Source organism: Physeter macrocephalus, chromosome 17 (genome assembly GCF_002837175.3).
Source record: "Physeter macrocephalus isolate SW-GA chromosome 17, ASM283717v5, whole genome shotgun sequence".
Taxonomy (NCBI): domain Eukaryota; kingdom Metazoa; phylum Chordata; class Mammalia; order Artiodactyla; family Physeteridae; genus Physeter; species Physeter macrocephalus.
The window spans coordinates 29715699-29740180 of NC_041230.1; the positions used below are offsets into that span (position 1 = coordinate 29715699).

Genomic DNA, 24482 nt, shown 5'->3' on the forward strand with positions numbered 1-24482 from the left:
ACAGGCTCCGGACGCGCAGGCTCAGCAGCCATGGCTCACGGGCCCAGCCGCTCCGCGGCATGTGGGATCTTCCCGGACCGGGGCACAAACCCGTGTTCCCTGCATCGGCAGGCGGACTCCCAACCACTGCGCCACCAGGGAAGTCCAGTAATCAGTATTTTTATAGATTACACTCCATTAAGTTTTTACAAGATAATGGCTATAAAAGGCTCACTACAAAAACTATTATTTTCAAAATAGCAAGCGTTTTATAAAAAATTACCATACACTGAAACCTGCTTCATTGAAAGACTGCTTCCAGGTATTCAATGAATTTTTAAGAAACTTAAAAAAATATTCATGATGAAATTATAAAAATATTCAATTATTGGGAGTATTATAAAAGAGAATCATCATTTCTAGACCTGGTTTTTTCCCCCCAAAACCAAGTGCCACATCTACAGAAGCAAAAACAAACAAAAACAGGTTAAAAATGATCTCTTTAAAACCCTTTCAAAGTCCTTTAAATACAAAACTTCAATGTATTTATGTTACGACTATTTCAATTTCTAAAAAGCAAAAACCATGAAATCTGATTTTGAACTAAACAACTGTGTTAAGCAGAATAAGAGAATGAGGATAAACAAGCAATCATCACCCTCAATATACAGAGTAGAATACTACCTTTAAGTATAGGAAAAAGGACTGATGGGAAGTTATTTAATAGACAAGACAATCTCACAGAATCAGGCCACAGAAACATAACTGAGCATACTAAATCCACTGCCAGACCTTGGCCTGGAGACTTTACACACACACACACTCACACACCAGCTCAGTTCCGGCTATCTTCCAAAAGATATGGCTTAGTGGAAGACTAAGGTGACATGATAATAAAGAACAAAAACCTAGGGATTTCCCTGGTGGCACAGTGGTTAAGAATCTGCCTGCCAATGCAGGGGACATGGGTTCAAGCCCTGGTCCAGGAAGATCCCACATGCCATGGAGCAACTAAGCCCGTGCGCCACAACTACTGAGCCTGCGCTCTAGAGCCTGCAAACCATAACTCCTGAGCCTGTGTGCCACAACTACTGAAGCTTGTGCACCTAGAGCCTGTGCTCCACAACAAGAGGAGCCACCGCAATGAGAAGCCTGCGCATAGCAGCGAAGAGTAGCCCCCGCTCACTGCAACTGAGAAAGCCTGCGCACAGCAATGAAGACCCAACACAGCCAAAAATAAATAACTAAATAAATAATAATGATAAAATAAAATAATAATAAAAAAAGAAAGAACAAAAACCTATGGTATACACTAAGCATCTTCTGACTATATAAGGACTACTTGGAGATTGAGATTACATTGGCAGCTTACTTAATTTTCATGGGTTTGGATATGAGGGGCCAATATAAGTGATGTCTAGTCACAATGACTTATTTTTAGAGTAGAAAAAAGATCTCAGCTATACTACACAGCAATTCCTGATCCCTACTCTCTGCCACAAAAGCCTACAACCTAGGAATCCAGAAAGAAGGGGAAGAGGGATGGGAAAGTAACCAGTTTACCTTGTCACAAAGTAGGAATTGAGGAATAGGGTGGTGTTTACTTACTGTTGGGTTTAGAGTAATGTGTGGTGCCAGGCCCGCAAGGGAATAGACATTGATGTCATGGTAACTGTACTGTGGCTGTGGTGGAACCGTGGCTGTACAGGTGGTACTGGTAGCTGGTGTTGTAGAAGTTGCTAAATGTAGAGAGATAAAATAAGAGCTAATAAAAGGAGCACATTTCGACTTTACTATAAAATTAGCAGGGCATCATGTGGTCTTTACCTAATTAAACTAATTGAATGGGGGGGAGGGGTGGCACAGGTCACATTCTTCCACCTTGAATTATTATAAGGGAAATTGTTATTCTAATAGAGATTTGAACAAAGCATGTAAAACTGTATTGGTGCACGGTGGGCACAGAAAGCAATTGAGGGGTCATGCCACATTAGCAGGCCCAAGCCTTGTTCGATTATTCTATATTATAGATGTCAGTTTTCAACCTAGGCTGTTCCCTCGATTTACCTGGGGATTCTTAAACTGAGAGCTGAGAAAAAGAAGAAAAGCTGGTTCATTCTAACCACAACTCCCAATCATTCTACACTCCTACAGCCCCCACACTTCCAATCCTCCTGGACCCAGGTCAAATAATCCACTCCCCTAACAGGTCGAGCTGGTCTGGCCACCCCCAGATTTGAGGAATAACACAGGTCATCATGCCAATGCAATTCTTTCTCGGAGACCTCAAACAATGTAAAAGATAACCTGGCTTAGTTGGGATATGAGAAACAACTGATGAATAATATTATGAATACCACATGAACTACTCAGATAGATTCTAATACAGTAAGACAATGCCTAAACATAACTAACTTTTCCTTAATAATTTAGAAGGCTCAGCAGAAAGTACACAAAAGTTTCAGCACCCCATTACACAGAATAATTATAATTTGTTATATGCATGGGAATGTACCATTAAAGAGAACATCTGATAAACAGAGGGCTTATTATCACACTTACTTGTGGTTGTGATTGGAGGGAGCTCTTCTGGCTGCTTGACATCTTTCTTTGGAGCAGAGAGTTGCTCATCTAAGTTCTTTAGGCGATCTTTATCCTTTAGGAGGTTTCCAGGTTTCAGCTCATTGATGTCTAATGCAAGGTTCTTGCAGAGGACCTCAATCTCAAACTTCAAGTTTAACTGCATAATTCCAGTATTCAATTAGAATATTAAAAATGAAAATTTAGCTTCATAATATACAGTATTCTCACCCATTTGTCATACTGCTTCCCCCCAAATACCCTCTTTTTCCTGTAAATTTTAATTATGTAAAGCCAGAGAGTGTTCTTAGGGATAAAGAGCAACAAATTTACCTTTAAGTCATGTTCCTGATGTAGCTCAGCTAATACATTCATAATTGCCATTGTCCAGGGGTTGGGTGGCCTAAACACCTAAAGAAAACCGTTATGTTAAGCTTGCCCCAAAATTACTCTTTAATTTGTATTATCTAAACGTTAAGCACTTACATCTATGTGGCCATAATAAAAACCCTAGCCTTCCCAGCCATAATATTATATTTCAGAAAAACAGCAGAACTCAAAACCACCCATTAAAATCAGTCCTATAATACTACTTGGCTTCTCAATTTGGAAAACCTGAGTTTCCCTGAGGAAAACTAACTGAACTAGCTCTATGTCCATAAGAACTAAGGATATAGCCTCTAAACCTTGTGCTAAAACAAACTAACTCTTACAAATTAGCCATCAATAAAATATTAAAATTTACTCACCACACTACGAATGCTAGATTCTAAGACTTTGGCAACAAAGGGGACTACATAGAGCAACTCTTGCTGTCCTTTAACATAAGCCTCTAGCAGCAAAGATTTTACATCCAAGTCCTAGAATAAAAAACATATTTTTAAAAGCTGGTAATATACTAGAAAATCCCTCACAAAACACCCCCAATTATACCTTGCCAAACTCGCCCCTGAAATTGGAATCAATAACTTGACCCTCGCCTTATGAAAAGGAAGGGGTAACAATCATACCTTATTGGCTTTTGTTTACCCTGCTAAAACAATGTGAGGCCATGAGCATGCAATTTAGGGATTCAAAACATGCGCCAAACTTTTACAGCCCCAAATAAAGTCAAGACTTTTAAACAGAATATGCTGTATGAACATTCTCAAGTTTTACATGAGCTTTTAGTTGAAACTCACAGTGTGTAAGATGGGTTTATTTTTAGCTAGTGTGATCATTCCTAGCCAATGTCCCAAATTCTTCAGCAAAGAACGATCAGAGAAATTGGCTGCAGCTTTATCAGAGGTCAGGAGCACCTGAAATAGTGCAGGATTAAGGAAGGTATGACAATGAGCTTATAAAAAAAAAATTCTCAACTAAATGTTTAAGAATTCCATTATTCTACATTAAAAACAAGCTGTCAATAGAGAACATGCCCCCAAAGTAGGTCTCATCCATGTATCATTGTGATATTTTGTTGTATTCAGTGATATTTTTACCTTCAAATGCCTTTCCATTAAAAAAAAAAAAAGGTAATACAAATATATTGTATAAAGTAACACAAGGGTAAAAGTATCATGTATGGTCCCACAACTGAACATTTTAGCTAGGTTTGAAGCAGGGACCCAACTGCAAATCTATCTGGAAGAGCTAAATTCAATTCAAATGAGGACTACAGCTATACTTTTTAAGTCCTTCCCAGACAGCAGGCATACTGAGGAACATAACAAGATTGCAGTAAATGTTGTTGATCTTTAGCATTATCTCTGGAGACAACTAAGATAACTTTCTAGAATACAGTGTAATATTGCTTACACACTTATCACATTTCTAGGAGAACTAATCCATTTCTTCAATTCTTTACTTGTTACTTTCTTAAGGGGGACAAAACCAACACATGAGAGTGCCTAGGGTACACACGAAGAGTGTCTTGGGTACACACATATATCCACTTACTATATGATACCTTTTAAGTTATGACTTTAAGTTTAAATTTGTAATTTAACTTTTGTTTAAAAGAAAGGATCTTGAAATTCTGCTCCAGATTATGTGGAAATTTTCATATATCCCAATCATCCTTGCTATCAAATAACAAAGGCTGAATACAGTTATGTTCCTTAACTCCATACAGCAACAGCAGAATGGCACAAAGTCAGCTGAGCAACAGAAAGGAGCCAGGAATTCTATTGCACTACAGCGTAACCAAGAATAGGGAAAATTCCTATCCACAGGTTTAAATATAGTGCTGGTTCCTAAGCCAATACTCCAAGTTATTCAGCAAAGAACGTTTTCAGCTACATGCTGGTTCACACTGTTTTCTTGAAAAGTTATTCCTCCTAAGAAAAATACTTGGATTTTATAGAACAAGCATTAGCTCATTAGGAAGAATTTGAACTTAAAATAAACTTCTGAGAATGCTAAACAACAGCTATTCTACAATAGGTCTAGAGTCTTGAGATATCTGGCATTTAAGACATAAGGGAAAATACTCACTGCAGCACTGTTTCTGTAATAGTGAAAGATATTAACAACCAATATAATGGATTTCTATAAGACTATTAAAAACAGAGGGATTAAAGCTAAGAGTATATAATCAAATAATATGCGGAGGGAGAAAAAAGAACTGAAACTTCTACCGTCACCTTAAACTTTAAAATTACAAAGTATGTGTCCCTCAACCCCATCTTACTTACTCTCCACTTGACCAAAAGAGGATAAATTACTAATCTACATACAACCTGCTATTAACAGACCTGACACCAGAACTATTGTTTTCCTAAAAACATGCACAAATGGTAAAGATTTCAAAACCATGCATAGAATGATGAAAACAAATTCACAAGAGTGGTTACTTTCTAAGTAAACAGTGCATAGAATGTGTCTGTAAGACTAAGTTCTTCAAGAAAATTTAGTTCTATATTTGAAACAAGCCCTAGAGCAACTTTCATAAATACTTTAACATATACACATACAGGGGAAAACAGCAATACCCCTCCCCCTCCAATTACACCTGTACAATCAAGTATTTCCAAACTCAAAACATTAATAAAAAGAAATACAAGAACACTTACTTTGATGTTTCTATAGGTCTCATTCAGAACCATCTTATTAAATTCAGGATTCTTCAGTGTGTCAAGGAAGTTTGAATATAGGCTGTGAAAGTTTGGCTCAATACTGACTCTCTTCATAACCAGATATTGTGAAACCCAAGGCATAAATTCTTCCTTCACAGTTTCCTTTAGTTCTTCAACCTAGCCAACCATTATGACATGGGAAGCATTCAATTAAAAGATGATAAAATAATAGTTTTGTGTTTCGTTTCTGTGAACAATACTACAGCATGTGGCTCCTTGCAAAATTAGATGCTGAAATACATGCTAGGGCTTCCCTAGTGGCTCAGTGCTTAAGAATCCGCTTGCCAATGCAGGGGACATGGGTTCGGAGCCCTGCTCGGGGAAGATCCCACATGCCACGGAGCAACTAAGCTCGTGCGCCACAACTACTGAGGCCACGTGCCGCAACTACTGAAGCCCACGCGCCTAGAGCCCGTGCTCCGTAACAAGGAAAGCCACTGCATTGAGAAGCTCACGCACCACACAAGGAAGAGTAGCCCCCGCTCGCCACAACTAGAGAAAGCCTGCGCGCAGCAATGAAGACCCAACACAGACAAAAATAAATAAATTAATAAAAATAAATAAAGTACCATGCTACATCTCTCCCCAATTTCACACAGATGCTATCCAAGTACAGTATGTTCAATTCCATCTAAGTATAGAGTCAATCATCTCTTTAACTGGGTGATTAGAACTGAAACATCTACCGTCACTTTAAACTTTAAAATTACAAAGTATGTAGTCCCTCAACCCCATCTTACTTACTCTCCATTTGACCAAAAGATGATAAATTACTAATCTACAAACCTGCTATTAACAGACCTGACACCAGAACTATTGTTTTCCTAAATTTATATCTCCAGGAATTATCTGTGAAGTTTGAAACTTCTCTTCCAAAAGGGATGCTGAGTGCTTCAAAATTCTCCCCCAATCAATTATGGTGAGATTTTCAAAGACAGTACTTGCATTATAAATTACACCTCAAAACCCACTTGTTCAGTCTAATCTTGTTGACTAAAATGGACATTTCCAAGTACTGTCTTAGCACATAATCTTGTGCATCATTACTTTTCAGAAGCTCTACCTCACTTATTAGGCACCTAATGGTTTCTGGAAGGACATGAATTGTGATTAGAAATACAAATGAAATTTCCATCATCATGAAATCATTTTCAAGTCTACTTCAAAAAGGCTGTAACTCATTGCAAAACAACGCTATTTGGGACTTCCCTGGAGGTCCAGTGGTTAAGACGCCGTGCTTCCACTGCAGGGGGTGTGGGTTCGATTCCTGGTCAGAGAACTAAGACCCCATACGCCGCAAGCTGCGGCCAAAATACAAAAAAATAAAATAAAATAAAAAATAAAACCAGTGCTATTTAATGTCTACAAAATCCACAACCAGTAGTTGTATATCCATGTTCCCTTCATTTTCATTCTATTATCTCTACCTTTAAAAGTATTAAAATGGTGCAGAATGTCATATATAAATCCCCCAACCCATCAAGGAAAAGAATAGAGAGCATTTGTAGTGATATATAAACTATTATTTCAGACTCACCTTTTGTGTCATATTTGACTGGGAGAGGTTGTTGAAGATAAAAGCAATTTTCTCTTGGATATTTTCTGGGGGCTCTACGATTCTCTCTGTTTGATCTGTGGCCACAAGTAATGTATCTATATTTGTAGTATTAATAGAAGGCTAAAGAAATAAAATACATAAAATAAACAAACTGAAATCCTTCCTAGACAAATCCCAGGGGGGAAAATGTATACAGATTTCTTTAGTATAGAAAATATACATGGTGTGTATGATTGTGTACTGGAAGTGCTGGAAAGAATATGTATTGAACTATTATTAATAGTGGCTGTGTGTGGGAAATCGGGGTGGGAAGGAGGAGAGACAAAGGGAGAAATGCTTTTTTTTTTTTTTTAGTAGGCATGTGTTGTTTATATTTATAATAAAATAAAAAGACATGTTCACTACTGGATATATTACAACATATCAAATCCAACAAAGAAAAAAGATAGACCTACTTACTGGCACATCTTTCTTAAAGCTGACTCCAGTTGGCCTGGTGACTGTAACTGTTTTAGCAACAGTGGTGGTTGTTGAGGTGGTTACCATAGTGCTAACCTGACCAGCAAGGGGAGCTTTCGCTGGAACCTGGGCCTGGGCCTGGGCTTGAGCCAGTGCAATACTTCCAGGGGTTGTGATAGAGCCCTGCATTTTCACAGGAGGATCTCTAGATTGCTGTCCATACTCGATATACTATGGGGGTAGGGAAAGAGAAACACATTAAAAGAGTTCTTAACAGAAACTGAAATTTTTGAATTACACCTCACTCACTACTGAGAGAAAAGAAATTATTTCAGAGCACTCTTCTGGTTCATCTATCTCCCTTAAGTCTCACCCCATTCTGGTCCATATTCTTATTATCTATAATATATAGTGGATACCATGAACCCCTTAAGGAGTAAAGGAAAAATATTAGTATGTTTTGAAAGTATTTATAAGAGAACTAGTCTAACAAAACAAGTTCCAAAAGAGTAGCCACAAATGCCTGCATATAAATTTCCTTAAATCCATTAATACACGTAAACTTTAAAGTTTTAAAATTTATATAGTAAACTGATTTCTTTTTTAAAAATTTTACTCATTTATTTTTGGCTGTGTTGGGTCTTTGTGGCTGCGTGCGGGCTTTCTCTAGTTGCCCTGAGTGGGGGGGTACTCTTTGTTGTGGTGCATGGGCTTCTCATTGCGGTGGCTTCTCTTGTTGTGGAGCACGGGCTCTAGGCGTGCGGGCTTCAGTAGTTGTGGCGCACGGGCTTAGTTGCTCCGCGGCATGTGGGATCTTCCCGGACCAGGGCTCTAACCCATGTCCCCTGCATTGGCAGGCGGATTCTTAACCACTGCGCCACCAGGGAAGCCCAAACTAATTTCTTTTCTATTGGATGCTGATGAGAAAACCATGTCCTAAAAACCACACTGCAATGTGAGTCCTCTCTCAATAAAGCTATTACCACAGAACAGTGTATACCACACCACCTAGCCAACTGGAGGTAAAAGCATGATACTGGATGTCCTAGGACAAGTTTTTTTTTTTTTTTTCATTTCACAGACCAATAAAATTCCTTCTCACACACAAATCAGAAGACTGACACACCCTCTGTGATACTATTTCCCACAGCTTGTACCTATAACAAAACAAACTATTATCTATATATACAATAACTTTATTCAAAAAAGGGGACATTTTCAAGGAAGGACAATCTCTGAAGAAAGTACAGCCCTTCAAATTGACTATAGAAATATAAACAATGACCTCCCTTCTCTTCTCTGGGTATCTTGTTACAGTGGGAACTAGGATCACTGCTTTGTGTGATCACTTTCATACCACCTCCCTTGTTTTCAAACTCTGCTTTCCTGTCTAGTTTTCAGTGCTATAGTTTTGGCACAGTCCTCCACCCCCTCAAGAGGCATGAATACACTCCTGCCCCACCATGCTATGGTTTCCTAGGCTAAACCATCATAATGACCCCACCCTCCTACAAACAAACCCAGTGCGATGAGGTAGAAAGCGGTGGACTAAATTACAATAGAATTAAAAGTAGGTTAAAATTCTGATCTTTCTGATTTCTTAAAAATATGATCTTATAAAGCAGTTCATCTTTTATTTTTAAAAAGTAAAACAAAGTTAATAGAGATTAATCAACTTTCTTTGTTCTCTATAAGCTGACTTTGACCAAAGGTAAGGCAAAAGTGTGAATGTTTAGAACTAATCACCTAAAATCAATCACTAAAGTAATAGTTTACAAATTTCAAGAATAATCACATAACATGGCTTAAAATGTATATTCTCTAGGTCCATTTCCTCAGGGACTGTCTCCTTTTTAACCTCAAAGGAATCTAAAAGCAGGTAGTTTAAGAAGGCTGTATTTTTAAGAAACAGCTGGGTCTGAAAGTTTTATATGAAACAGCTCTGGGAATTCCCTGGTGGTCCAGTGGTTAGGACTCGGAGCTAGCTTTCACTGCCGTGGCCCTGGTTCAATCCCTGGTTGGGGAACTAAGATTCTACCAGCCGCGTGGAGCAGCACGCCCCCCGCCCAAAACCAAACAAACAAAAAACAAACCACCACCACCAACAAAACAACAAAAAGAAACAGGTCTGATTCATGTTAACATTTAAATCAGAGGGACAACTCTACTTATTTTAATCAGTCCCACTCCAAATCCTTTTTAGACTCAGGCAAGGGATTCTTGGTAACAGCGAAAGATGTCTACCTCAATAGCATTATTAGGCTAAAAGAACTAGCAAAAGCCTTTTATTAAATCAAGCAAAACCACTGCTTACAAAAGGTAACCCAAAATCCATATTTTTTCATGATTAAGCTGCAAAACAAGCAACAAATAATACGTATACCTGTATCATGCCAATCATTAAGAAATCTTAATGCCACAGTAAATCCAAATTCAAATTAAAACAGATAAACCAGCCAACTCCTTAGGTACTGAAGACACTTACCTCCTGTAAATGATGTGGAAATTGCATAAAGTGACTAATAGAAGCCAAGTGCTGACAATACTGGGGATAGTCCTTCAATCTGCCAACAAAAACATTTGTTCTTTACCATTTCATGTAGAACAGAGGCAGCACAAATTAAAATTTTTCAAAAGCTAGTCTAGGCCATTTCCCCCCTTTCTAACTTTCAAATACCTTATTTGAAGAGAATGCCAAAAGGAAGAACAAAGATGTAAAGGGGTGGATATTTATGAACTTCACCCCTTTTACATCAAAAAACAGTATCACTGATTGTTTTTTAAAGGTCTTATTCCACTTAATATTAGATTACAATGAGCCACTAAAACTACTGTCTGGAAACGACTCCAAATGTTCATCAACAGGTGAAAAGAAAAACAATTTGCTAATGAACCCATACATTGGAATACTACTCAGCAATAAAAAGAAACAGACTATTGAAACATGCAGTAACATGGATAAATCTCAAAAGCATCGTGCTATGTGCAAGTGAGACTCATACACATTGTGTATGATTCCATTTAAATAATACTCTGGAAAAACTAAACAAATCAGATCAATGATTGCCAGGGGTTAGACGTGAGGGAAAGTTAACTACAAAGGGGGAATAAGAAAACTTCGTGGGGGTGACGAAAACATTCCGTATCTTGATTGTGGTGTTGGTGGCAGTGGTTATACAACTGTTAGAATTTGTCAAACTTCAAAGACCTGTTCACCTACAATACTGACTTTTACGTATATAAAGTATACCTCAATCAACAAACCAAAAAAATTGCTATTTCATTTTATACTTTTCCTACCACATATTTGTCAATTGTAACGAATTTAACTGTCTTCACTTCTTCTTTTACTTCATACAGTCATTAAGATTAGTTAATATACACATAATGATAAGGCATGGCAAGAATTAGTTGAAAAGTAAGCTACTGTTTCTCCTTATATTAAAAAAGAGAGGCTTCACAGGAAACCTATCCACTCACCTATTTTTAAATCTATCCAGTGCAGCAATCCCAAAATAATACATTTTGGATCCAAAAGGCTTGCGTAAGGCTTCAAGAACATATCGTAGAGCCAAACCTAGTGCCATGTAAGTGACCAGTCCTTTTTCAATTATCCCACCGAACAGGCAGGCTGTTATATGTAACTCTTTATCAGGGTACTGGGGGAAGAACCGATATTCTTCGAACAAGTTCCTTAGCATACAGTTAAATACTTCTCGTTCTCTCTTTATGGTAGAATCTTTAAACCTCTGTAGCATTTCTAATACCTGGAGAAAGCAAGACAAAAATAATATACACATAAAGGAAACCATTATTAAGAGCATTCCTCAAATATTCTTTATTGTCAAGCAGAATATTTAACAACAAACTGAGCTTGAGACAAATATTAAGGTTTCCAAAGATGCACAGACATATCAAAACACTTTGTGTTGAGATTTCACTTTGAAAAGGGCATTTATTTAAGATTTACCTAAACCATAAAGAATTAGATTGTCCTAGACACTCACCTCATCAACAGACATGGTTGGATGTGGTGGGTGATTATATATTCTCTGGAAATAGCTGTTTGCTTCATCATCTATCTCTTTACTAAAGTGCTGATTTGCCTCTGGCCACACCTGAGACAAGTCCGCTGTCAGAAACAGAAAAGCAACCAGTGGGCATTTAGGCTCTTCCTTCACTCCCCCACATAAAGCAGAGCCAGAGAGACCAATATAGTTTGAATTTTAAGGAAAAAATAAAGTGAAGTGTTTTAAGTGGTCAAGTTTCAATATTCAAGTGCTCTAGGGACACAAAAGATTCTCACAAAACTGCCTTACAACCATAGTCCTACCCTAGTACTTTCTTCATAAGGATTTATCACACCATGAAAGTTCACTAGGTTCAAATTCATAATGCACTTACCCTCAATACAACCTCACTCGAGGTTAACAAATCTTTACTACTTTATTAAAAAAAAAAATCACCTTTTACATGTAAGAATTCTCAATGCATGTGCATGACACTTGATATAAACACAACGCATGCTACAAAACATAACATTCAGACAAGTCTTTCACACTAACATTTTCAAGTCACTTGGTATACTTTCAAACCTTGTATGATATTTAGTCCCAATGACAAGGATATTTATAAGCCAATGATACCTACGTATTTACAAAGAGGATGTCTCTGATTTTGAAATAACCTACTAAAGGAGATTAAAACTTAAAAAAATTGGTTTTTGTAGCATCATATATATGGCAATAATTATGTGTACTATAAGGCTATATATATCATAAAGTTATTATATTAAAATTAACAAACATTAAAGTAAATAAAATAGTTATTTACTTTATAAACTGCCAAGCTGAAACAGAAATCTGAAATTCTCCTGGCTGCTCTCGATTTGTTTAAAAAAAAAAAAAACCAAAACCAAACAAACACTAAAAAATCTTTAGGATAAGTATAAGACTTACATACATAGACTTATACTGCTGAAAGTCTTTTCTCTTTACTTCTTACTTTTAGGATGACACCTCGAAGGATGCTACCTCTTTATTAACTGTCACCTTGTTCTGGCAATCAAGGATCAGAGAATGATACCTCAAATTTTTGTTTTAATAATTTAAATGTATGAATTTACTCCCACTGATCTAGGAGGCGTATCAACGGCCCTACTAACAATATATTAGGATAAGTCAATGTCTTTGTCCATATAACTCTAGGGACAACAAATTGGACATGCAAGTTTTATATGCATCAGTCACACTTCACAATCACAGACAACACTACCACTTACAAGGTTTCATCTTACTCTGCTGGAATGTAGGCTGGTTCAGTCCAGAGGTGCCCAGTTTCCTCTGCACAAAAGGATCGTTATTCACTGCAGGGAGTCCAAGAGCCCCAGTTCCTATACCAGTCAGGCTGCCTGTGCCAAGACCACCTACTAGAAAGAACGAAGGCAGCCAGAAGTCTTATCGTTACTCATATTCTTGACTTTATTCACATCAAAGATGTAAGTTTTTAATTAAAAACTTATATTAATTAAAAAATTAGGGTCTTTTGTTAACTCAGTGGTAACTAGGTTACAGAGTTATTAAAATATTTCACTCCTTAGGTTTTAGTACTCTAAACGTATACTCCGGCAATAAAAGATTCAGATAGCTTAGGAGAAACATGTGGTTACTAGAGGGGGAAAAAAATGTAACCTTTACTTCAACATTAAGTTAAAAGCCAAAATACATGGAAAAGTTTTAGGGATTTACTATCATTTTCAAGGTAGGTGCAAAAAGGCAGAACATATACCTGAATCTGATGTGTGAAATATTCTTCCTTTATTATACCAACCTTGAGTAATTCATAAAGCTATGAGTTTTGATCTAAGCCTAAGTTCTTCAGAATGTGGTTAACACACTTTTAATATTTATACTATCATCTGGTAATAGAATCCTTACTGAATAATTCAACTAACTTTACAAGCACAAACATCCTCATTGCAATTTGACTAAATTAATGTAATGTTTTTCTCTTCCCAACTTTGGATATGAGAGCAATTTTTCACGATTTAGTTCTAGCAGCTTTCCTTTATCATAGTGACTGCAAAACACCTTATATACACTAAGGCACGATGAGGCTTACAAATAATCTGCACCCCTACCCACCAACCCCCTTACCTGGAAGCTGTGATGAAAGTCCTCCAATACCACTGAATGCAGTTGTCTGATTTGGGGTTGAAAGGGGTGGAAATGCTTTTGCTGGTGACTGTGGGGTACTGAATGCAGAACCCAAATTTGGAGGAAAGCCCTGCATACTCTGGGTGTGAGGGGCAGCTGAACCACCTATACTAAGAGATGCCATTCCAGCAAGAGGGTCAATCTAAAGAAAAACATTATAAAAACATATTAAACATACTTCAAGCAAAGGCAGACAAACGACACAGGTAAAGCAATCTTTAGCAACAGCTCTTCAAATGCTTTATATAAAGTAAACTGCAAAACCACACACAATCTTGATGATGCTTAAATCCCCAAATCAAGAGTACCAGTCATTTTTCTTATTATATCATAGATGGATTAGGTTTAAAGAGTTAGCCCCTGCCAGAGAACCAGAGCCACAATATGAGGGCTATAAAACTTCAAGAATAACATTTCAGATGAATTTCTCTGAAGCTGTACTACTAAACATTTAGTAGTGACATGGGGCAGTCCGTAAAATTTCCAGTAAGCCCCTTTAAAACAAACACAAATCTCTCAATGCAAGTTATTTAACTTTCAACACAATAAAAGCATTAGAAATTAGAAATCTAGTCAAAACAAATATATCTAGTCAAAATTTGGGAACCTTGGGGTTGGAGGAGACCAGCTCTGATTAAAAAATTAAAAAAAAAAATCAAAACAAAAAAAAAACCCCAAACAAAAACAGAAACAAAAAACAAGGTATACTATTCACCAAAAGATTTTATAATATATCTAATAACTGCACTTCTAAGCTTCTTAGTTTGTGGCATTATTTCAGACCTTTGTGACTATAGAAAATAATACACAAAATGCCTTTTATAAAGTGGTCACTGAAGAATCACTCAATGCTCTTTTCTTAAAATAAACCCCAATCTGCCATTCAATGCAGCTGAAAATAGAAGCGGAATATGTTGCTCCCAGAGAGAAGGGGGTGGTTGGTGTCAGGGAGTAACTTAAATGTACCTTGTTTTTAAAAGAGCAGTTCAGTTGAGAGCTGAAGAGCCCCAGTTATAACAAGTCCTTATGCTCTAGCACTGTTGCTTGGCCCGTGAAGCTACAAACAAGACACATCAGGTTCAAAGGCAGTGCTTATTTCTCAAGTCTAAGTTATTCTTATTTTAAAAAGAAGCCCTAAATAAGTTGTTTTGTATCTTTCCTCTCATAGTCATGTTCTTTCTACTTAATGATTAAAATCTGTTCTCAGCCACAATGCCTATTTATGGATCTCCTTTAAGTGGATACTAGACATGCAGTTATCTAAAATGTAATAAATTCAGACAAAAATTTCCTTTGAGTAGATTATTAATGATGATGTAGAAGTTTATTCTATTCCAAGTCTATGAACAAATGGAGATGTACCAAGTGTAGTGTTCATTTACCTGAACAGGAGAAATGGCATCTAAGCTGCTAGCACTAGGAGGGCGTCCTTTTGGCATAACTCCAGGTGGTGGCTGTCTGGCCTTGTTCATAACATTACTGCAGTTGGCTACCATGGTGAGGATGGTTTCTGATAACTCCTGAGAAACACTCCTTAAGAGAAATGAAAAGTGAAAAACGTCACTTATTATTCCCTAGAACACCTAAATTAACAAATCTGGGTTTCTAATAAAGAAAACTTGCTGGAACCTATGGCCAAATTTCCACCATATCCCATGTTTTTGCACCTGTCATTAATCACCAGGATTTTCTGAGCACTGGCTTTCTCTTGAAAATATTTTTTACACCTCTGAAATTAAGCCTTGTGTATAGTGTTGCCTATGTATTTTGAAATACTGCTCTGTAAGAAACATTCCGTATCCTCAACTACTTCATCAAAAATTATGCCCTAGCAGAAACTAACACACCACTGTAAAGCAATTATACTCCAATAAAGATGTTAAAAAAAAATTATGCCCAAATCTGGACATATCAAAGTAAACAGGTAAGCAATTTTTAACTAGGTTCTCATAGTCAAAAATAAGACTTTTATTTAAGTATAGATAAAAATGCCATACACATAGTCAGTAACTATATTTGGCAAGCACATACAGAATTGACTGACTTCTAAAATGTCAAATAGGATGTGCGGGTTCGATCCTTGGTCGCAGAACTAAGATCCTGCATGCTGTGTGGCATGGCCAACAAAAACAGCACTACACCAAAATGTACAATTTTTTTATTTTTTCCAACATGAAAAAAATGAGTGGTTCAAATACGGACTAGAGGGAGGGGGCAATGTAGGGGCAGGGGATTGATAGGTACAAACTATTATGTATAAAATAAGCTACACGGTTATATTGTACAATATAAGATATACAGCCAGTATTTTATAATAACCATAAATGAAGTATAACCTTTAAAAATTGTGAATTAGTACACCTGTGACATATAGTATTGTAAATCAAGGATATTCAATAAAAATTAAAAATATGGACTACAAATGAAAATGAACAATGAGTTATTTTTTCATCTACTGAAGCAAAGGAGAAAAATATTACAGACCATGGAAAAGAAAAGAGAGATGTCAACACCTAAAGGTGTGGGTCTACTTATTTAAGTTAGTAGTAAGTAGTAAAACCATTTCCAAAAGGTATTTCAAATAGAAGAACATGAGTAGCTGTCTCTAGTCTCTATGTATCTGGGTTAAAAATACCCACCTCCCCTGTAATTAAAACTTCATGTTAAAAAAACTTCACGGAGATAGCATATTTCATCTTTCAGATTAGCTACAAGGCAGTGGGGAAATAGACAAACTGCCTCTAGTTATACTAAAAGGAGAACTTGCTATGGAGAAAAATTTTGCACCTAACAAAATTACACATGCATTTCCCTTTAACCTAACAATTACACTTCTGGTGGGCCCAAATATACACTGGCAAAGATGACAGATGCAAAATGCTATTTGTTGCAACATTATTTGTGACACAGAGTGGAATAAACAGAGTTATCTACCAATGGGTACTGATTTACTAAGGCACAAAACATCTATTCAGTGGAGTACAACAGAGTAATTACAAGAAATAAGGAAACTATAATTTTATGGCGTGGACTCTGGGATATATTATCAAATGAAAGAAGCATAGTGCAATAAGTATATAATATACTACCTTTTCTACAGAAAGAGGAAAATATATACTTTTCTAACACAGAGATAACCCACAAAATAAACAAAAATGGTTAACTACAGGCGAAGAAAAGAACAAGGTGGAAGTAACAGTTCAAGGAAAATTTCACTGAATATACCATTTTCGAATTTTTAAGTATGGAACCGTATCTATGAAAACAAACAAAAAAAACTCTTTAAATTAGAAAAGAAACCATTCCAAAGACACCTATGCCATGTTAATGGCTACTAGTAATAGATAGTAATTATCATATTGTATTGAATACAAAATGCCTTCAATTGTAAGCCACACCATTATTTTACACACTACACAAAAAGAAAATAACTGGGTTAATTCTAACTGTAAGAGGTCACCAATGAGATGCATCATCATTTCAGAGATGTTAAAATATTAAAAACTGGGTGTCTTAGGATTGATAAAATATGGTTAATTAAAATATTATTCTTACTATTTCAAAAGAACTTGTCATAACTGACACAATTCCAAACTTAAAAGACGCTATACTACTACAAGAAACTCCCATAAATGCTTCACTCACCAATTAGTTACATTTTGCCCTATTTATTTAACCATTCTTTCTATATACTACTCTCTCTCCCAAACATTTTTAGGTTAGATACATCATGTATCTTTTATCCCTAAATAGTTTACTACCTGTTTTCTAAGAACAAGGACATTTTCTTACATAGCCTTGTAAAATAATGATCAGGAAGTTTAACACACGTTTAACAAGGATAGGCCAAGGTTCAAATTACATCAGTTGTTCCCATAATGTCCTCAATGCTATTTCCCCCTTGGATCAGAATCCAATCCATTGCATTGAGCTGTCACATCTCTTTAGCTTATTTTTTTTAACAAAAACAATTTTATTTTATTTATTTATTTTTGGCTGCATAGGGTTTTAGTTGCTGCACGCAGGATCTGTCGCTGTGGTGCGTGGGTTCCAGAGCACGTGGACTCTGCAGTCGCGGTGCATGGGATCCACAGCGCGTGGGCTCTGTAGTTGCCCTGCGGCACTGTGGGATCTTAGTTCCCCGACCAGGGATCAAACCCGCATCCCCTGCATTGGAAGGGAAGTCCCTCTTTAACTGGAAGAATTCATCAACTTTTACTTCTCTTTCTTAAACTTGATTTGAAAACCAAGTCAGTTTTTTAATACAATGTCCCTTGATTTGTGTTTGTCTGCTACTTTGTACTTTAGATGCACTGATGGCAGGACTACCATGTAACTTACACAACATTCTTCTCAATGCATTTGATCATGAGGCACATCGTGTAGAAATGAGCTAGTGATCTCCTGACCAATAACTTAATGTGGTATATGCCAGATTTCTCTACCATAAAGTTACTACCTTTCCTCTTCGTGATTATTAAGTGATTTGTGGGGAAATACCATGAAATTATGTAATTATCCTGTTCCTCAAATATTCACTCATTACTTTTAGCATCCACTGAAGTTTTAACTCCACTGCAATTACTTCTATATTTATTACTGGAGGAACTTTCCTTCTTTGGCATTTATTTACTTTTAACAGTATAGACTCTGAATACTTTACATGCATTATTTCATTAAATTCTTCAAGACGGGAATTTCTAATAAATCAACAAAAGAAATTGAAACTGGGAGTTAGGTAAACTATCTCCCTATATATAAATCCAATATATTTTTTCCAATTTTAATATGCACTTAAATTTCCAAGAGAATATTCAATACCAGATGGATTAAAATATATAAATGTGAGGGGCCAAACTTTAAAATTTTAGAACACTTAGAACTTATATAACAGGGTTTCTCAACTGTTGCACTATTAGCACTCTGGACTGTATAATTCTTCATTGTGGGAGGCTCTCCCATGCCTTGTAAGATATTTAACAGCATCCCTGGGCTTTACTCACTATACACCAGTAGCACACTTTTCTCCAATTATGAAAATCAAAAACAATGTCAAATGACTTCAAGGAAGCAAAATCATCCCTGGTTGATAACCACTGGTTTAGAGATATACATGGGGAAATGTTTTTTAAAGCAAGAAAGGGCAAAATAAAATTCAAGCTCTATGTGGGAGAGTTAAGGAAACATCATTGGAAGACAAAGGTAACTTCAAAAGTACTGGTCTGGGGCTTCCCTGGTGGCGCAGTGGTTGAGAGTCCGCCTGCTGATGCAGGGGACACGGGTTCATGCCACAAAACAAAACAAAACAAAAACAACAAAACACAGGACAGGACATAAATGAGGATGGTGGAGTAAAAGACCTCCAAATATTCTCTCCTCCATAAAAGCAACTAGCAAAAAAAAAAATTGTAGGAATCAACTTTTTCAGAACTCTAGAAATTAACCAAAAGGCTTTACAACACTCAAGGGAGGGAATTCCCTGGCAGTCCAGTGGTTAGGACTTGCGGCTTTCACTGATGGGGCCCAGGTTCAATCCCTGGTTAGGGAAGTAAGATTCCACAAGTCGCACAGACATGGCCAAAAAGAAAACAAACAAACAAAAAAACCAAAAAAGGGAATTTTTACTCCGGAAAGATGATTAGTTAGATCTTTGTAACAACAGCAAGCTTTATGGAGTCCTAATTTGCCCTCTTCCTATGCTCCCCTCAGGACTGAAAACACACAATCACAGTGAAAACCAGCAGCCTGACAGCCACCAGATAAGAGGGCTTAGAACTGGGTTGAAACATCTTCAAAGCTTCATTCCCAGAGAAACGTCATTATTTCACCTCTCTGAGGATTCCCTGTGAGACCACAATGGCCAGGTTGTCTTTATTGGACCTAAGAATTGACCCAGGGCAAACAGCCTTTTCCCCATGCAGTATTTGCAGAAAACATTTTAAAGGTAATTGTTTTAACTTCCTGGCTGCCTGTGGTAGAAGGTACCAGTTTGAGCAAACAACAGGCTAACCAAAAAGTTTAAAAGGAAAACTGAGGAAATGAGATTCCCATGGATGGAGCTTTGAAAAACTCCCACATTTTCCCAGGAATCAAGAAGGCCTGAGGTATGTGTAAAGCTGTGCTAACATCTAAAGCTGTGCCATTCCCAAGAAAGACCTGAGAAGGTCCAAGTTCTCACCTCAAGCCAACCTTCAGGCTCTGCCTAAGAAGCAAGTGAATACTAAAGTGGAGTTGTCAAGAGACTGGCTTAGTGTTAAAGATGTGCCTAAACATGCACACAGAATCACAGGGTAAAGAATAGCTTATTGATTCCAGAGTTTAAGAAAACCTCCAATCTTAGCTGAACACAAGGCTTATTAATAACCAAACAGAGATTTCAGTGACCAAAGATGACAAAGAATACAGACATTACTGAATTCGTTCAGAAAAGAGTAATAACACAACAAAAAACGCTTGTGTGGGGGTAATATCTGATTTCAAGAATTGCCACATTATTTAAACTTTCCAGTTTTTGACCACAAATTATAAGACATGCAACACACGCACACACGCGTACGTGCACACACACATACAAAGAAGGCATGGCCCGTATGTAGGGAAAAAATGCTATCAAGAGAAACTGTCCCTCAGGAAGAACAGATGTTGGACCTAACCAGACAAACACTTTAAATCAGCTATTTTAACTATGTTCAAAGAAAAAAAAAGTCAAAAGAACTACAGGGCCATTTCTCCACCTGTCTGGAAGGACATCGTTGTTGAGCTGTCAAGGAGAAAAACTACCATGGCTTCCAGTCCTTTGACAAAACCTCAGATGCGTGGCCTTCTGGCCAAGTGTCTGTGATTTCATATTGCTGAAGCATTCATTATCTCCTTGGGAATTGCAGCTTTCTATAAGTTTGCTGTGGCTGAACCAAGAAAGAAGGCCTATGCAGACTTCTACAGAAATTATGATTCCATAAAAGATTTTGAGGAGATGAGGAAGGCTGGTGTCTTTCAGAGTATGAAGTGATTTTGGAATATAAAGAATTTCTTTGGGTTGAGTTCCATGGAAGTTTGTCACTTACCTGTGTTCCTGAACTATGAAACTATGAACTACTAATATCTGGGCTAAGGAATAGCTTCTCTTGATAAATAAATGATTAATAACAACAATAACAAAAGAACTAAAGGAAGTTTGAAAAAGATGTCTCATAAAACAGATTGTATCAATACAAATTTAAAAAGAAAAAAGTAAAATAACTGAAATGAGAACTTCACTACGGGTTCCCAACAGCAGATTCAAACAGGTAAAAAGCATCCAAGAACTTGAATCGTCCAATAAAGACTGAAAAACTGAAAGGGAAAAAAAAAAACACAGACTGAGACATGCGCAACACTACCAAAGGTACCAACAAAACATGAGAAGAGATAGAAAGGGGTAGAAAGAGTATTTGTTGATAAAATGGCTGAAAACTTTCCGAATTTGATGAAAATTATTAATTTACACATCCAAGAAGCTCAACGAATTCCAAGTAATATAAGCTCAAAGAAATCCCTGCCTAGAAACAACATAATCAAGCTGTTGAGAGACAAAAATCTTAGTAGCAGCAAGAGGGGCAACTTATCATATACAAGGGAGCCTTGAAAAAAAATTAATAGCTATGGAAGCCAGAAAGTAGTAGGACGGCATATTCAAAATGTTGAAGAAAAAGTAATGTCAATCAGAAATCCTTTGTTTGACAAAACTATCCTTCAAATATAAAGGAAAAATTAAGATATTCTCAGATAAAAGCTGAGGTAATTCATTGCTAACAGACCTGCCCTAATAGGAAATAATAGAGGGACTTTCCTGGTGGCACAGTGGTTAAGACTCCACCACGCTACCAACGCAGGGGGCCTGGGTTCAATCCCTGGTCAGGGAACTAGATCCCACATGCATGCCGCAACTAAGAGTTTGTATGCCGCAACTAAGGAGCCCGCGAGCCGCAACTAAGACCCAGCACAACCAAATACATACATACATACATACATACATACATATATACTTTAAAAAAAAAGGAAAGAAATAATAGAAACCCGTTGGGCTGAAATGAAGACACTATACAGTAACTTGAATCTGTATGAAAAAAAAAGAGCACCCGTAAAGGGACATAGGTAAATATAAAACACATTATGATTGTATTTTTTGCTTATAATCTTTTTATCTCCTACTTGGCTTAAAGGACAATTATTACATTAAACAGTAACATCAAATCTTTTGATGGGCACACAATGTATAAAGATATTATTTGACAATAGCAGCACTTTGAAGGAGGAAAGGAACAGAACTGTTTAGAGGAAATCTTCCATTTAGTTTACTGCAGCTCTAAACTTTATTATTTCCTTCCTTCTGCTTATTTTGGGTTTAGTTTGAACTTTTAAAAAATTTATTAATTGGAAAGTTAGGTTTTTTTATGCTAACATCTGTCATGTTATATAATTATCATTTATGTTTTGTGGTGAGAACAATTAAGATCTAGGCTCTCAGCAACTTTGAAGTTTATAATAAAGTATTGTTGACTCTAAACATTACTGAAAGTGGGGTATAGAAGCCTCCAGCTATATTTTTGAATTACCTATTTCTCCCTTTAATTCTCCCTTCATATGTTTTGGGACTCTGTTTTTAAGTGTGTGTATGTGTATAATTGTTAGGTCTTTCTGTTGGATTGGCCTTTTTATTATTATAAAGTATCTTTGTCTATTAATTTTTTTCTTAAAGGCTATCTTGTCTGAAATTAGTATAGTCATTGTAGTTCTCTTTTGGTTAAGGTTTGCAAGGCATACCTTTTTTCATTTTTTACTTTCAAGTTATATGTGTTTTTTAAAAATCTAAAGTGTGTCTCCTTTAGACAGCATATAATTGGATTATTTTTTTAAAATCCATTTCTTCCTTTTAATTGGAGTATTTAATTTATTTACATTTGACATAATTACTGCTAAGGTAGGATTATCCATGCTCTTTTGCTTAGTTTTTCTATATGTCGTATGTCTGTTTTGCATCTCCATTCCTCCATTACTGCCTCCTTTAGTGTTTTTTGTTTTGTTTTGTCTTTAATTAATTAATTAATTTATTTATTTTTGGCTGCATTGGATCTTCATTGCTGCGTGTGGGCTTTCTCTAGTTGTGGCGAGCAGGGGGTACTCTTCGTTGCGGTGTGCGGGCTTCTCATTGCAGTGGCTTCTCTTGTTGCGGAGCATGGGCTCTAGGTGCGCGGGCTTCAGTAGTTGTGGCGTGCGGGCTCAGTAGTTGTGGCTTGTGGGCTCTAGAGTGCAGGCTCAGTAGTTGTGGCTCACTGGCTTAGTTGCTCTGCAGCATGTGCGATCTTCCCAGACCAGGGCTTGAACCCATGTCCCCTGAATTGGCAGGCGGATTCTTAACCACTGGGCCACCAGTGAAGTCCCCTCCTTTAGTATTAAATAGATACTTTCTAGTGTATCATCTTAATTTCCTTGCTGTTAACTTTGACATGTTTTTGAGTTATTTTTTCCTTTGGGTATTAAAATGAACGTTTTTAACTCAAAACAATGTAGTTCCAATTAACACCAACTGAATTTCAGTAAGATGCAAAAATTAGATAAGCTAGATGAAATAGACAAATTCCTAGAAAGACACAAACTACTGAATTTAACTCAAGAAGAAACAGAAAATCTCAACACAGCAATAACAAGTAGAGATACTGAATTAGTAAACAACATCTACCCACAAGAAAAAGCCCAAGACCAGAGGGATTCACTGAATTCTATGGAATATTTAAAGAATTAACACCACAAAAATTAGAAGACTAGACACTTATCAACTCATTATATGAGGCCAATATTATCCTGATACCAAAACCAAAGACAACACAAGAAAACTACAGAACAATATCCCTTAGGAATACAGACAAAAAAATGCTCACTAAATAGTAGCAAAGTGAATTCAGCAGCATATAAAAAGGAAGCATATACAAAGACCAAGTGAGATTTATCCCAGGAAGGCAAGGTTTTTTAACATCCAAAATATCAATTAACATAATATACCACACCAATAGAATAAAAAACAAAAACCACATGATCATCTCAACAGATGCAGACAGAAACATTTGACAAAATGCTTTAATGAAAAAACACCAAACAGGGACTTCCCTGGCAGTCCAGTGGTTAAGACTCTGAACTTCCACTGCAGGGGGCATAGGTTCCATCCCTGGGTCAGGGATGTAGTATCCCGTGTGCCTCGAGGCGCAACCAAAGCCAAACCAAACCCATCACACACACACACACACACACACACACAGAGAGAGACACACACACACACAGAGACACACACACAAACTAACTAGGAAACCCCCCGCAATGTGAATGTGAAATATAACTATAAAAAACCCACAGCTGGGCTTCCCTGGTGGCGCAGTGGTTGAGAACCTGCCTGCCTATGCAGGGGACACGGGTTCATGCCCTGGTCCGGGAAGATCCCACATGCCGCACAGCGGCTGGGCCCGTGAGCCATGGCCGCTGAGCCTGTGCGTCCAGAGCCTGTGCTCCGCAACGGGAGAGGCCACAACAGTGAGAGATCCGCGT

General features: G+C 37.1%; 1 protein-coding gene and 2 non-coding genes across 12 annotated transcripts in view; all 3 read right to left on the reverse strand.

The window, feature by feature from the left end:
• The window catches only part of CNOT1 (CCR4-NOT transcription complex subunit 1), a 99102-nt gene that overhangs the window by 21562 nt on the left and 53058 nt on the right, over positions 1-24482 (reverse strand). For 6 of the 10 annotated variants that reach the window (XR_008615539.1, XR_008615538.1, XM_007112831.4 and 3 more), the window contains exons 17-30: positions 15290-15440; positions 13848-14049; positions 12974-13120; positions 11700-11824; positions 11173-11459; positions 10178-10256; positions 7693-7923; positions 7213-7353; positions 5613-5792; positions 3741-3857; positions 3309-3419; positions 2893-2970; positions 2542-2719; positions 1588-1718 (exon numbers count right to left, since the gene is read on the reverse strand). Coding sequence is in view for 8 of the 10 variants with exons in the window: in XM_007112831.4 (XP_007112893.1) it covers positions 1588-1718; positions 2542-2719; positions 2893-2970; positions 3309-3419; positions 3741-3857; positions 5613-5792; positions 7213-7353; positions 7693-7923; positions 10178-10256; positions 11173-11459; positions 11700-11824; positions 12974-13120; positions 13848-14049; positions 15290-15440 (2158 nt within the window). In the remaining 2 variants the exon portion in view is untranslated. The remainder of the gene's footprint in view (positions 1-1587; positions 1719-2541; positions 2720-2892; positions 2971-3308; positions 3420-3740; positions 3858-5612; positions 5793-7212; positions 7354-7692; positions 7924-10177; positions 10257-11172; positions 11460-11699; positions 11825-12973; positions 13121-13847; positions 14050-15289; positions 15441-24482) is intronic. The other 4 variants (XM_007112832.4, XM_007112829.4, XM_024125099.3 and 1 more) reach the window with 2 other exon arrangements.
• On the reverse strand, positions 4650-4788 carry LOC112065251 (small nucleolar RNA SNORA46). The gene has a single exon (XR_002891929.1). It is a non-coding gene; the product is annotated as a small nucleolar RNA SNORA46 (small nucleolar RNA).
• Positions 14866-15001, reverse strand: LOC112065252 (small nucleolar RNA SNORA50). The gene has a single exon (XR_002891930.1). It is a non-coding gene; the product is annotated as a small nucleolar RNA SNORA50 (small nucleolar RNA).